This window comes from Podarcis bocagei (genome assembly GCF_964188305.1).
Source record: "Podarcis bocagei genome assembly, chromosome: 1".
NCBI lineage: Eukaryota > Metazoa > Chordata > Lepidosauria > Squamata > Lacertidae > Podarcis > Podarcis bocagei.
The window spans coordinates 55,401,504-55,416,139 of record NC_138125.1 but is presented as its reverse complement, the minus strand read 5'-3'; the positions used below and the strand labels follow the sequence as shown (position 1 = coordinate 55,416,139).

General features: G+C 42.9%; 1 protein-coding gene across 3 annotated transcripts in view; it reads left to right on the top strand.

Moving 5' to 3' along the window:
- Nucleotides 1-1,810: 1,810 nt before the first annotated feature.
- Nucleotides 1,811-14,636, top strand: part of TTC17 (tetratricopeptide repeat domain 17) — a 57,154-nt gene continuing 44,328 nt past the window's right edge. The window contains exons 1-4 of one of the 3 annotated variants that reach the window (XM_081163729.1): nucleotides 1,811-2,065; nucleotides 11,432-11,521; nucleotides 13,080-13,249; nucleotides 14,108-14,219. In XM_081163729.1, coding sequence (XP_081019855.1) covers nucleotides 1,826-2,065; nucleotides 11,432-11,521; nucleotides 13,080-13,249; nucleotides 14,108-14,219 — 612 coding nt within the window. In that variant the 5' untranslated portion in view covers nucleotides 1,811-1,825. The other 2 variants (XM_081163731.1, XM_081163730.1) reach the window with 2 other exon arrangements.

Here is a 14,636-nt window from a genome sequence, read left to right as displayed (position 1 = left end):
ATGCACTTGCAGCATGGTGCTTTTGCATAGAAAAAGCAATGTTCATCCGAAGAAGGTAGAGAATTTCCTACAACAGCAACATCCTTTCTCTTCCTCATCATTCACAGCAAATTTACAGTGTTCTTGGATAGGCAGATTGTGAATAGGAATGGCCAAGTGAGGGAGGGGGTTCCTGCACTTCGTTGTGAACAGGGATTTCAGGTGTAGCTTGCGTGACAAGCCACTCCCTCTTCTACACAACTATTAAAGGTGCAGGAAGGTTCTGTCTTCTTTTTTTCTTACTGGCCTCCATAGTTAGGAATGAACATGCCTGAAGACCATGTTGGTAGACATTATTGGGACGCTGCCTTAAGCTGAATTAAGTCATTGGATCTTCTAACTCTCTAATGATTTCCAGCAATCCTCTAAAGCCATTTGGGGGGTTGCAAGAAGACTGCATGAGGAGAAGGGAAGTCCCATCATGGAAGACCCGTACCCTTGCTTTTGACACCTGAGGTGTATATTTTTAGGGCCCACCTTATATTTTTGAGATAGTACATTGTTTTTAATACTGTGTTTTAATGTAATCTTCCCCAGGGATCGGAGGGTGAAGGACATGTAATAATGTCCACTCACACAATCACCCATTCTATGTATTTCTAAGGGTATTCTATAATCCATAGCTATATTCCTGGTCCTGCAGTTATGTTTAATCTTCAGCCATTGACAAATGTCTTTCTTTTCAATGATGCAATGACTTACATAAATCTCTGGATGGTTAGGAATATTCCTAAATTCTGGTTTGAAAATCCCTAAATTCTTGTATCTTTAATTAGTCCTATTTGGTAATGGGGTGTGCATGTGCAAGTGTTCATCCTGTCAAGTGACAGACCCTGTCATCCCCACTGTATTCAAGCTGTTGAATGCCTTAGATAACTTAATGTGTTGTGCACATGGCACACATTAAACAGCCCCATTTAACTATAGATGCATACTGGAAAGGTGGTCCATTCCTTCTTACTAAAGTCATAATTAAAAATTCAAAAATATAGTACAAAAATACCAGTTTAAAATTGATTAGATGCAGAATGGGGGAGTAGTATAATTCACTTCGTACGTTGAGGAAGAACATTGTTTTTGATGAACAGCGGGCACATGGTCCTATGTTAGAAGCAGTCCGTCTACTCTGGCCCTCCGTGAAAAAGGGGTTCCTCTCGGGAAAGCGGGCACAGGATTGCAGCCTAAGGCACACGTGCAACCAAAGGACTGCAACGCGCTCAGCCAGCTGGCGGGTGCTCCCTTGGCGGAACAAAAAGAGCGCGCCTCGTATTCACCTTCCGATGACAGCGGCTGCGAGCCCGCGATTGGCTGCTGCCTCTGAGCAGCACGTGGGAGGGCGTGTCGGAGGATGCGTAGAGGGCGTGGTCTCCACTCCACTCCCGGCGCCCTCCTTTCGTAGGCCACGCCTCCTTTCGCCACATTCTTTCTCCGCCTCCTCCCGCTTTCCGGGGCGCAGCCACGCGAGACGTCCTCATCTGTTTGACCCACCGCTCTCCTCCCCTTCTTCCGGCCTCTCCCGGTCACATAGAGATAGGAAGGGAGGAAATTTAGAGTGACACGCGCACGCAGGATTTGTGGTCTTAACAGGGAGCTGGTTTCCCACATTTCACTCACAAGGCGAGTAGACTGAGGGAAGAAAAAGCTGCTTTGCTGCTGCCGCAGAGAATCCATCCGCGCCCAGCGGCGTCTCGAAACATCTAAGCTTACAAGTTCGGGCTTCGCGCGAGTCTACACCTTTTCGTACCTCTAAGCTTTCTGAGCGCGCGCGCACACTTCCTTCTCCAAAATGGCGCTGGAGGCCAATCCGCTTCCGGGTGGCGCGGGTAGGCCGGGCTTGAGGAAGATGGCGGTAGCAGCGGCGGCAGCAGCAGGAGCAGGAGTGTCCGGGCGGGGTGGTCGAGGGCTGGCGTGCACCTCTCCGGGCTGGGCGCTGCTGGGCTTTTTCCTGCTGCTGAGCTCTGCGGCTCAGCCTGGCGCCGCCACCACCCACTGGGTGGTCACCGAGGATGGCAAGATCCAGCAGCAGGTGAGGGAGGGGCTCCTCTGGCCGCTGTGGGAACCGTCGCCATAGAAACGCTTCCTCCCCCCCCCCCTCTGCATTCTTCTCCCGGTGCCAAGGAGGGTCCGTCCCCTGTGTAGGGAAGGAGAGAGAGAGAGTCTCTGCGAGCGCGTTGCCGGTGCCTGAGGTGCAGCCCCTTCCCATCCCTTTCCAGCGCTGCTTCCCTTGCTGACTCGAGTTTCCTTCCCTCCCTCTCAGGTCTCCAGGTGCACATGGCCGCGAGGTTCTTTCTAGAGAGGTGCGTGAGCAGATTACTGCAGGATCAGGCCCGTGGCCCAAATAGCCCAGTGTCCTGGCTGAGCTCTTGCCTGTGGGAAACCAGCAAGCGGGGTTCGAGCACAAAAGCAGCTCCCCTCCTGTGGTTTCCAGCAACCTCGTTGCTGCTGTTCTTGAGGCTCTTCCTTTGATCAGCGTTTCTGTGGTGGTGACCTAAGAAGAGCCCAGCAGGGATCCCTTTAGGACAGCAAAGTGCCTCTGAGGAAAGTGTGTCACGTAGGAATAGCGTCAGCAGGCCCTCCTTGTTGTTTTTCTGCCCACACCCCTTCTGGGTGGCCCAGGATTTGGTCTTCAGGTGTATACTCCCTCTGCTCATGGACATTCTCATTTAGTTACGGTAAAGGTTGACCTCTGCGAATTTAAGCTATCACCGTGACACATTATGTAGTGGTGAATTCCGTAAGTAACCATGTGTTACATGTAATAGAGAGATAAAGGTACTATCGGCCGCCTGCCGGTTTCATTGGGACCTTCGTTCCGGAATAATGAGAGAGGTGAACTGAAGACTCCTCAGTTTCTCCACATGATTTTATTAACATGTCATGTGTCTTCATAGTCATCTTTCTCTAAAGAGCCCCAAATGTCCTAGCCTAGCCATTCCTTGTTTGGAAGTCCAGCTCCCTGATCACTTTAGTTGCTCTTGTCTGTAGTGTTTTAAATATCTCCTAATAATTCCCAACATTTAGTTTTTCTTTCCCCACCCTACAATGCTGCACCTTCTGTTGAAGCTTTCATTTAAGGTTTTCTGTGGCACACAGTCATCTTCCACCTGAAATGCCCTTTTGGAGTCCTACAAAATCTCCTTCAAGTTTCATCTACAAACATGGCTATCTCACGGCTCACCCTAACTCCATATATAGGAATATTAAATGGCAATGGACCCAGTACAGAGTTTTCTTCAGAACATTTTGAAAATGTTCTGCTTATTCCTACCCTCTTCTGCATGATCTTTAACCAATTACCATTTCATAACCAATTACCATTTCACAACCATGACTACTGTTTACTTAGGAGCCTTGTTGGAAGTCCAAATATGACTACTGAATCTCCCCTACCTTACATGCTTGTTGACACTCGAAGAATGAAAAGCAAAACATCCTTTGCAGAAGCCATTCTAATTAATTAATGTTGTTTAACCATCTAGTTTCAGTAATGCTTTCTACTAGTTTACTCAGGGCAGTAATTAGGATAAGTGGTTCTGTGATTTATCAGAGCCCCTCTGGCTCCCTTTTTAACAGGCTTGATTTCATAGGCAGCCATGTCAGTTTCACCTTTGCCCTCATTCAGTTTGTTCTGTTTCTTTCTTTCTTGATGGAGAGACTTGATAAGTACAAAGTTCCATGTCACTCTCTATTTCACACATCACTGCTTTTGAGTGAGTTTTATAAGTGAACCACAGAGCCATTAAACCCTCGCTTTAAGTATTATCTGGGCTATACCTGGGTGAAACATTGCTCATTTATTGATAGGAAGATTTTCTGTTTTGAATGGCAAGGCAAGGCATCAGTCCACTAGACAGCAATGACTAGGCAAGGTATAGAAGGTGGTAAATCTATTCAGCAGGTACAGTTAACCAGAAATGTAGTTTGGAAAAAGAATATCATGGCAGCTTGATCCCCCTGTTTTATAAGTTAAATTTTTGCCAGCAGCTTGGAGCATTCCTACCAAATTAAAAGGACTTATCTCATTTGAATTGCTTTTCTGTTATAAGTTGATGGGCTTTCATATAAAAGATACTCCCTTTTATAGAGTTAATTCAGTGGTTATCTACATATAATAACCTGTTTTTATAGGGCTTCCTGGTTTTCATTAGTATTACAAATCACATATTTTGTTGTTACCTAGATTTATTGGTTCTCTTCTGTGCTTTATAATGTATGTCATATGGTGGTGGGGTGAATCTGTAGGTAAGTTTAAGATGCTTGGCTATGCAGTTTGGCTATGCTTAAACTTCATTGTACATTGTATGAAAGTTTGGCTATGCTTAAACTTCATTGTACATTGTTGAGGTCTGCAACTAAATTTGTTTTCTGATCATAACTCTCTTACTTGTTACAAACTGTTCTTAATCTAGAGCCTCTGCTGATCACTTCCCAGTTTTGCTAGCTTTCTGATTTTCCTGTAATAATTAATATCCATACCATTTACCATACGAGATATTGAAAGTGACTCTAGTATTTATTAAACTTCTAATGCAATCTCCTTAAAGGGTACAAAGTCTGAGAGTTGGACTTGCTTCCCTGCTATGCAAAGTTGCCTCAGGTTTTGGTTGGTCCTAGTAAAGCTATTGCCTGACCATGAATTTTAGATATAAAACAGATGGTAAGCAACAAGTGTTTGTCTGCTACTGGACAGAATTAGTCAGCAGAATGGGCAGGGGGGCAATTTTTGGTGTCCCCTTCCTTCTGCCCCTCCTTAATCTGCTCTGGAGGGGACCCTTCGGAGCAGATTTCTGGGGAGCTTCAAGGGGTGAGGGGACAATTGAAATTGTCTCCCTACCCAATCTTGCTGACAGTTTATCTTCTAACTGATCAAATACCAATGGATGTCATACTTTATTAGCTATTCTGGTATGGAGATGCCTGTTAATTAAAAAGTTAATATTTACTTATTAAAATGTGTATACTTTCTTTTATTTCAAATAAATATTGAGGTGGTTATAAATCAATAAAACAAACAACATATAACAAAATATGATAAAACGATATTAATGAAGCAGAAATAAAACCTCAGGATCAGCTGCAGTAGCCAGAAATGCCAAGAATCAGTATTAACTCTTGGGCTGGGTTTTTTTGTTGCGGGGGGTTGTTGCTGTTCGTTTTTTGTATCTTTATTTTAGGTCTTGTGTTTTATGTGAAAATTGTTCCATTTGGTTCTGTATTTTTAATGTTTTATTTATTGTTTATGACTACTTTTGCTATGTTGTAGATATGTATTTTTTCATGTTGTAAGCCATCTTGAGCATGGTTTAAACTGTGGAAAGGCAGCATACAAATAAAATTATGTAAGTGTGTATGTCAGTTGGGAAAACTTTGGGTAAAGAGCTATGTTTTAAATTGTTGGTGAAAGCTTCCAGGAGTTGCTGTGCACCTGATCTCCATAAGGAGATCATTCCACAAGTTAGGGACCACTGGGGAAAGCCCTTATCTGTACATAGACATCTTCAGGCTATGATAAAGTTAACCAGGTCTGTTCAGCAGATCACAGTGCCTGAGCTGGGCTGTGGTGTTAAAATCACCTAAAATGAGTAGACAGTCTTTTTTTGAGATCATGGGTAGAAAGTAAGTTGGTGCTGAATGGTGCCAGCAGCAAAGGTGGACCGGGGCCACATTTCTAACATCTCCTTACTCTTACTCTCCCTCTCCACTCAGCAGGCTGCTGAAGGAGAGACAGATTGTACCCTTAGGACCACATGGGGCCCACTCCTGACTTCAAATATTACTGATTGGTAGATCAGTTTAGTGAATATTGCATTTGGGGGGAAATATCTAAATAATATAATTGTCAAATTATGCTAATTAGATGCTGCAAAATCTTCAGCTGTAACTATTCAAATTTCTTACAATATTCACACCACAGCTGATGTTGTCTATTATGTACAGTGTTTCCAGGGCTTTTTAAAAGAGTTGACAGAATTTCCTCATCTCAGACCTCTGCATTTAGCAAGTTCTGATGTTTTTGCGTAAGTGGCGCAGTGATTTTGCAACTTTGTGCTTGTTTAAATTGCTCGTTCTCCTTTTGCCCAAGCCATAGTGACCCTTTTTGATTTCCAATGGAACTTGCATATGAGAAAATGTTTATAGGCTTAAATCCTACGTTCTCTTAGTTGAAAGTTGGATCCATGGAAATCAAGAGCACACATTTGCACAGATATAATTAGGATCAGAGATGCTCTCCACCCACAGTCACATAGGGATTGTTTTTCCGTCATGTAATTTTACACAGTTGGGGACTGATGTGAATAATGCAATTACTTGGGTGGGGCAGATTGTGTGGGTCTTTCTGTCTACTTATTCTTTTCCCATAATTCATGGATTCTATAAATGTTGCTGTATTCACCGAAATGACCTCCTTTACTTGTGTAAGTAAAGAATAGTTGTAGAAATTCATAGTGCAGTTCGTATTTACTCAGTGTAAGACCCAGTGGGGCTTAATCTCAAGTAAGTGTGCTTGGGGTTATAGCCTTAAAGATCTGTCAAATAGTTCCTCTAAAATACTGTTCCACCATGCTCATTTTGATATTATTAAAGAGGATATGGAGAATATTTTGCAGTTTTGTGTTGTGATGAAAAAGCTGGATAGTTGTTGAACACTCTGTTCAGAATAGAGATAAGACAGGATAGAAATATTAAACATGTTTGATTATATGAATAGTTAACAATAAGGTGACCGATAAAAAGGCACAGGGTGCAATGCCTCTCTGCAATTAAACTCTTCTGAATTTCATGGCATGTTATGGCTGCCTATGCTTCTTCATAGATGTGTAGCATAAGCAAACTTGGCACTTAAGGCCCCATCCTGAGATCCTTGACTAATTCAAAACTAACATTTTTAAGCATGCACCTGGCCTTTCGAAAAGCACCTCTGACTATAAACTAATTTACCATAAAAGATTCAGCAAAACAAGTAACAGAATATAAGAATCTAAAAACAAGCAGAGTATCCCAGTAGACTGTATTATAGAAACAGATAACTCCCCTCACACTGTTAATGGTAGTCTGACATGAGAACTTACCAGTACTGTGTCATTTGGTTGTTATTTTGCATGCATTGCCTAAACACTTATCTTCTGATTTAGGGTGGGATATTTTATTTTTTATCTTTATGATCTTGTTAATACTCAAAAGAAAACTGCTAAACCACCCAGGAGCTTCAATGGGGTCCCACCCCACCCCCATCTCTTGGCAGCTATCAGAATCCAACCAACATCAGTCCCAACTGCATCCAAAAATCTAATTGAAATGGGTTTAGAATGATCTGTTTCATGCAGGAGTATCTTGAACTGCTTAACAATTGCCTTCCCTGCTCATTTGTGAGGAAAGGGAAGCTTATACATATTTGTAATTCTTCAAAACCAGAGGATCTGTGAAGACCTTTGGATAGATGGATGGATGGATGGATGGATGGATGGATGGATGTGTGCGTTTGCACACAAGTTATACTACTTACCGTATTTTTCGTCCCATAGGACGCTCCGTCCCATAGGATGCACCTAGTTTTTTTGGGGGGGGGAATAAAGGGAAAAAAATTTCCCTTTATTTCCCCCCCCCCCAAAAGCAGGTCGGGGAAACAGAACCAGGTCGAGGAACAGCGGAATGGCGGCGCTGCGCCTCCCTGCTGTCCCATGAGCTTGTGGGGCTGGCCGATGTCTGCCCCGCGCGAGGGGCACTCTGCATCAGGGCGCCCCCCCCCCCACGGGGCGGCAGGCTGCTATCCGCAGCGTGGGGAGCCCTGCGGGGAACTCCTGCAAGGCTCCCCACGCTGCGGATGTCTGCCTGGCGCGGGGGGCACTCTGCTTCAGGGCGGATGTCTGCCCCGCGCGAGGGGCGCTCTGCATCAGGGCGCCCCGCCCGCCGGGCAGCAGGCTGCTATCCGCAGCGTGGGGAGCCTTGCGGGGAACTCCTGCAAGGTTCCCCATGCTGCGGATGTCTTCCTGAAGCCTGGAGAGCGAGAGGGGTCGGTGCGCACCGACCCCTCTCGCTCTCCAAGCTTCAGCAAAAGCCTGCATTCGCCCCATAGGACGCACCCAGATTTCCCCTTCATTTTTGGAGGGGGGAAAGTGCATCCTATAGGGCGAAAAATATGGTAATTGGCAACCTTCTGAAAATAGATGTTCTGTTTCTGCCCTAAGGTACAAAGGTGGACTCGTGCTAAATGGCATTATTCCATGTCCATTGAACCCTGCTGCCTGCTATGAAATAGAATCCTTTCCCTACTTCTATTATTATTTGCAAGGGTCCATTTAGGTGTGCTGTCTGCTTTCAATGAAAATGTGATCATAGCCTAGCCTACATGAGAATTCCTCCAGGGTAAGAACATAAGAAGAGCCTCCTCGATCAGGCCATGGCTCTCATCCAGCATCCTCACAGTGCCCAGTCAGATGCCTATGGGAATGTGCTAGCAGGACCTGAACGCAACAGCGCACTCACTTCCTTCACTTTCTAGCTCTGGACCCCTGCCCACTTAGCTGATAAAAACTAGCAGGGATGTGACAGCTGGCTGGGCCAGCGAAGTGATTAATACCTCAGCATCTTTTGATACCATTAACCATGGTATCCTTCTGGGGTGGATGTCCAAGGTAGGGGTACATGGCACCGCTTTGCAGTAGTTCTAGTTAATTCAGTTATGTTCTGGGGATTTTGCTTTGGCCCTGTGGAGCCTTCAATGTGGGGTTCCTCAGGATTCAGTTTTATTTCATATACAGTGGTACCTCGGTTTACGAACTTAATCCCTTCCAGAAGTCCGTTCTTAAACCGAAACCGTTCTTAAACCGAGGCGCACTTTCCTTAATGAGGCCTCCCGCCACCGGTGCCCATCCATTCTTAGACTGAGTAAGCTTCCGTTCTTCGACCAAGGTAAAGTTCACAAACCAGGACACTACTTCCGGTTTTGCGGAGTTCGTAAACTGAACACAGTGGTACCTCGGGTTAAGAACTTAATTCGTTCTGGAGGTCCATTCTTTTCTTTTTTAAAAACTTTTTTTAATTCAAAATTAAAACAAAACATGTTATCCAGAAACACATCATCCTTTTTTATTTCCCCATTTTTCCTCCCTCCCCCCACCCTCCCCCACAAAACCCACCCACCCCCGGCTTCCCTCAGTTCCAGTCTTTTATTTCTCTAAGAATGCTGTTTTCTGCATGTTACACAGTTGTATAGATCCTCAAACTATTTAGCTGATTATTATCAATAAAAATTCTGTTCTTAACCTGAATCGGTTCTTAACCTGAGGTACCACTCTAGCTAATGGGGCCTCCCACTGCCGCCGCGCGATTTCTGTTCTTATCCTGAAGCAAAGTTCTTAACCCAAGGTACTATTTCTGGGTTAGTGGAGTCTGTAACCTGAAGCGTCTGTAACCCAAGGTACTACTGTAGTTCGTAAACAGGACTGTTCTTAAGCCAAAGTACCACTGTACTGTTCAACATCAACATGAAATTGCTGCATGGGGATATCTGGAGTTTGGAGTACGTTGTCAGCAATATGCTGATGACACACAGCTTTGCTTCTCCTTCACATCTGCAGATGTGACAGTGGGTGTGCTGGACCTTTGTCTTTCCTCAGTAACGGACTGGATGAGAGCCAACAAGCTGAAGCTCAATCCAAATAAGGCTGAGGCACTGTTAGTGGGTGGTTCTCTAGACCAGATGGATGGGAGGTTGCCTGCTCTTGATGGGGTTGCACTCCCTTTGAAGGAGCAAGTATGCAGCTTGGGGGCACTCCTGGATCCTTTGCTGCCAGTTGAGGCTTAGGTGGCCTTGGTGGCACAGAGTGCTTTCCATCAGCTTTGGCTGGTGGCTCAGCTGTGCCCCTACCTGGACAGGGATAGCCTTACATCTGTCGTCTATGCTCTCGTAATCTTTGGTTACATTATAGCAGGCATTCCCAACCTGCGGCCCGCCAGATGTTTTGCCCTACAAATCCCATGATCTCTATCAAACAGGACCAGTGGTCAGGGATGATGGGAATTATAGTCCAAAACATCTGGAGGGCCAAAGGTTGGGGGTACCTGCATTATAGCAATATGCTACACATGGAACTGCTTCTGTAGATGGTTCAGAAACTTCAGCTGGTGCAGAATTCTGCAGCCAAAATTCTTGCTCAGTGGGGCATGATGGTTTAAACATATAAGGCTAATCCTGGCCTGATTGCATTGGCTGCCAATTAGTTTCCAGGCCTAAGTCAGTGTGCTGGTTTTGACCCATAAATCCCTAAATTGCTTAGGGTCACAATACCTCAAGGACCACCTCTCCCCATATGAACCAACCAGGACCCTGTGATCATCATCTGACACCCTTCTTCATGTGCCCCCTCCACAAGATGTCTTGTGGAGGATGGCAACACAAGAATCAGCCTTTTCTGCAGTGGCTCCCCATTTCTGGAATACTCTCTCCAAGGAGGCTGGCCTGGCAAATTCATTACATATATTTGGGGGCTAGGCTAAAACATTACTCCTTAACCAGGCTTTTGGCTGATTAACATTCTGTGTCCTTTTAAATGTGTTTGTGGAAGGGGGGGTGTTTTTGTTTTGTTAAGTATTTTGTGTTCTCATTTTGTATTTTTATGTTGTGAACCACCGCGTGATCTTCAGAAGAAAGTCAATATACAAATTTAATTAATAATAATAAGTGGCGATTTTTCCCATCATAAATAACCCTCAGAAAATGATGGATTCAAACTTCTACTTTCCTGTACAGCAGCACTAGCAAACTCACTGTGCATATCAGGGAAAGCAATTTACTGGCATTTTAACAATGTGGATCTAACTTATCTTTTATAGCTAGATAACTATATTAACGATTAACCTACTATACTAAGTGTGAGATTTTACTCTTAACAGACCTACGCCCTTACTAAGTATAAAATTTTAATCTTACATTCAGTAGTGCTGAAAGTCTGAGAAATCAGAGAGATTTGACAAACTATCTCCCAACAAATATTGTCAAAATGTAAATGTTCAGGCTCTATGCAATTGTTGGCACAAACTTTAGATTATAACACGGAGTATGTTTTTAACTAATCAATCCTCATACCAAATTGCCCAACATTATGTAATATGCGTAATTACTGAAGCTAAGCATATTTGGATCTTGTCAGTACGCGGGTTCCATGAGGAAAGAAAAATAGGATATAAATGTAAGAAAACAAAGAAATAAAAACAACATTATGTTTCAGTTTCCTATATCCTAAGCTTCTGAAAGTTGCCTGTAGCCATTTTGCAATTTATAGTGTTCAGAAATTCCTCAGTGCTGTAGCCTGCTACCAGCAAATGCCTGAATATTCAACTGTCTAAAAATTAAGGATGTTTAATAATGCAGCTATTTTGAACTGTCTTCTAGGTCGACTCGCCAATGAACCTGAAACATCCTCACGATTTAGTAATACTAATGAGACAAGAAACAACTGTTAACTACCTCAAAGAGTTGGAGGTGAGGCTGTGTAATGAAATGGTCTTGGAAACCTGCTTTGTAGGTACTGAAAAGTATGAAATGCTAATTTCCTGATAAAGGAAGTGCATTTGGAGAATGATAAATACTGATGCTGGAAGCTTTAGCATCAATAGTTTTTTCTTCATATTTATTATTTCAGTCTCTATGCATAAAACCTGCAACTTAAATAAAGAAGTGTTGAAGCTTTTTGGCTTTCCTTTACTATTGGAACTGCAAAGCGTAGTCAGGTTCCAATGAACCATGGAATTTGTTCTCTGAGTCCAAAGGGCTCCAAGCTTTTTCCCCTTGAAGAACATCCTCTCTCACCTCATGAAAATTTCTTTGAAACTGAGTGGCATTTCAGAAACCATATTTGACATGCTTTTCATTTTAATACTCCAAACACCAAACATGGTATCTGAGCCAAAGCACAGGCTCATGAAAGCTCGTGATTTACTACAGTAGCCCCAGCTTCTACACATCTCCCATCTAAAAAGAGGGACCAGTCTGAAGCTTGAGCAGTGCCAGAAAAAACACGCTAGTTCTCTGTGTGTTTGTCTTTCTTAAAGAGCATCCCATGTCTGAAGCCAGCTAGCAAGTTTATAATGTAGCTAGGATTGGGGGTTCTGCTGGTTAAAGAAACCAAAGCCATACAGAGAATTCCCAGCCCCTTCAGCAGACATAAAGAAATTTCTTTGCATCCTAGTCAGAGACGTCAAAAATAAGTCACTATGTACAGCTAAGAGCACTCTTGGCCCTGTTTTGTGCAGATGATCCTACGTACATACATATCACTGTATTTTGGACCTTAATCACTAAAAGAATGAGTAGCAACCTTGATCCTTTATGAACTCGTTCACATGGCAGTGATTATTTGTGGCTCTCAATGTTTGAAGTGTTCAATCTTTACACTGGGATGGGGGGAAATTAAAATCTTAAGTGTTGTATCCTGAAAAGCATGAGCAACAGAGCTGACCCACCTTCCTACTTTCACTGTAACCCCTTGCAACCCTCCCCAAGAAGCCTTTTGAAATGCCTTGGTATGCGGTTCTGGTGACTACAGTTGAAGGAGGGAAGGGATGGCATGGTAAAAGGTAAAGGACCCCTGGATCGTTAAGTCCAGTCAAAGGCGACTATGGGGTTGTGGCGCTCATCTCGCTTTCAGGCCAAGGGAGTCGGCATTTGTCCGCAGACAGCTTTCCAGGTCATGTGGCCAGCATGACTAAACCGCTTCTGGTGCAACAGAACACTGTGACGGAAACCAGAGCACACGGAAACGCCGTTTACCTTCCCTTTCTGCTTGCACAAGGGGCCTTCTGGCCATTAAATTCTGCATGTCTGTACAATGAATTGAGTTATTCATGTTGGATAAGGATCGAATCAACATTTGTCACAACCTCATTGCCCAATTATTTATGAGAACAAAACTTATATTTAGACTTCTCGGTGTAAATTTCTAGACCCTGAGTTCTTCATAGGGGGTGGCATGATGAGTTCATGAATATTTGTTAGTAATTTTCTGTTTCAAACCATGTTTTGTTTTTTGTATCTCTCCTAGAAACAATTGGTTGCTCAGAAGATCCATATAGAGGAGAATGAAGACAGAGACACAGGACTGGAACAAAGACATAATAAGGAAGATCCAGATTGCATTAAAGCAAAGGTGCCTTTGGGGGACTTAGATCTCTATGATGGCACTTACATCACCTTGGAGAGCAAAGATATCAGGTAGTGAGATGATTAATTGTACAGAATTTTTGCAACAGCTGTAATTTCAGATGGTGGGATTATGATTGTGCCATTGGGAATCAGGTTGAAATAATAAGTGAATGTTAAGGTAATGAGTAGCTCTCCTGAATATTCTCAAAAAGATATTTATAGTCATCTCAACAATATTTGCTTATGTGTCTTTTCTAGACATTCCTAAACTTTGTTGCATTCGTTCTTGGTGAAGTAGGCTTTCTCCAGAGCATGATTTCAAATGTACAGGCAACACTCAACTTAGGCAGGGGTAACGTTGTGGAATAGCACATAAAGCCAAAATTGCATATAGTCAAAACACATTGGGTTCAATGGATTGCCAAAGTATTTTCCTGGATGTCTGCCCCCTTAATTTTTATTTTATTTTTTATGTCAAGGGCATAAAGCTTTATGCACACAAGTTAAATGTGTGAAAGTTTTGAGTTACCTGTATTTCAGAACTTTATTCCAAACCTTCTTTATTCAGTGTCAGTATGGCCGAATCCAAAAGAGTTCCTTAATTTTGAATATTGTTCATTTTAATTATTTGAGCAAGGATATGGACTTCAGAAAGTACCCACTATAGGATCCTAACTGAATTATATTGTGCCTGCTTTGGGGGGGAAAGAGATTAGTACTAGTTTATAGTCTTAAACTGAAGACTCAGCAGATACAATTTTAATGCAAGTTGATCTGATGTAGATAGAAAAATATATAGTGTTAGTTGACTTAAAACAGATAATGTTAATCAGCATTCCTACATGACTTAGTTCCCATTGCTAGTATTTTATGATCTTTTCGACTGCAAACAAATATTCTAATGTTTGCATTGCTATTTGGTTTTAGCCCTGAGGACTACGTAGACACAAAGTCTCCTTTACCTCCAGACTTAGAAGAGCCAGAATGCACAAAAATTCTAGATCTTCCATATAGCATTCATGCGTTCCAGCACTTACGGGTAAGTAATTAATGATGTAGTCTTTCGTTACTTTACCTCTAATCTGCCTTTCTTCCTGAGATGTCCAAGTAGATTCAGATAGTCAGGACTGCTTTGTCTTACGATCGCTTTAAAGTATGTTATCTGTTAATTGAAGTAAATCTGAATAACTTTCTTCTTAAAGCAGCCTAGTAATATTTGTAGCCACATTACTGAACATTTGGACTTGGAAATCATTGCAAAGTTTCTATTGGTGATGCTTGCAATTTCACCTCCAGCTTTCTGGCCTACAATGACTACTGTCTCATATTTCCTCCCCCACATGCATCCTAACTTCAGATTCTATCACTTAATACCTTTTTCTTCCCCGTGTCTCATTTTGTCATAAATGTTCCGTGGTTTTTTTTCTAAAAGAAAAATTTTGGAAAATTTTGCTGG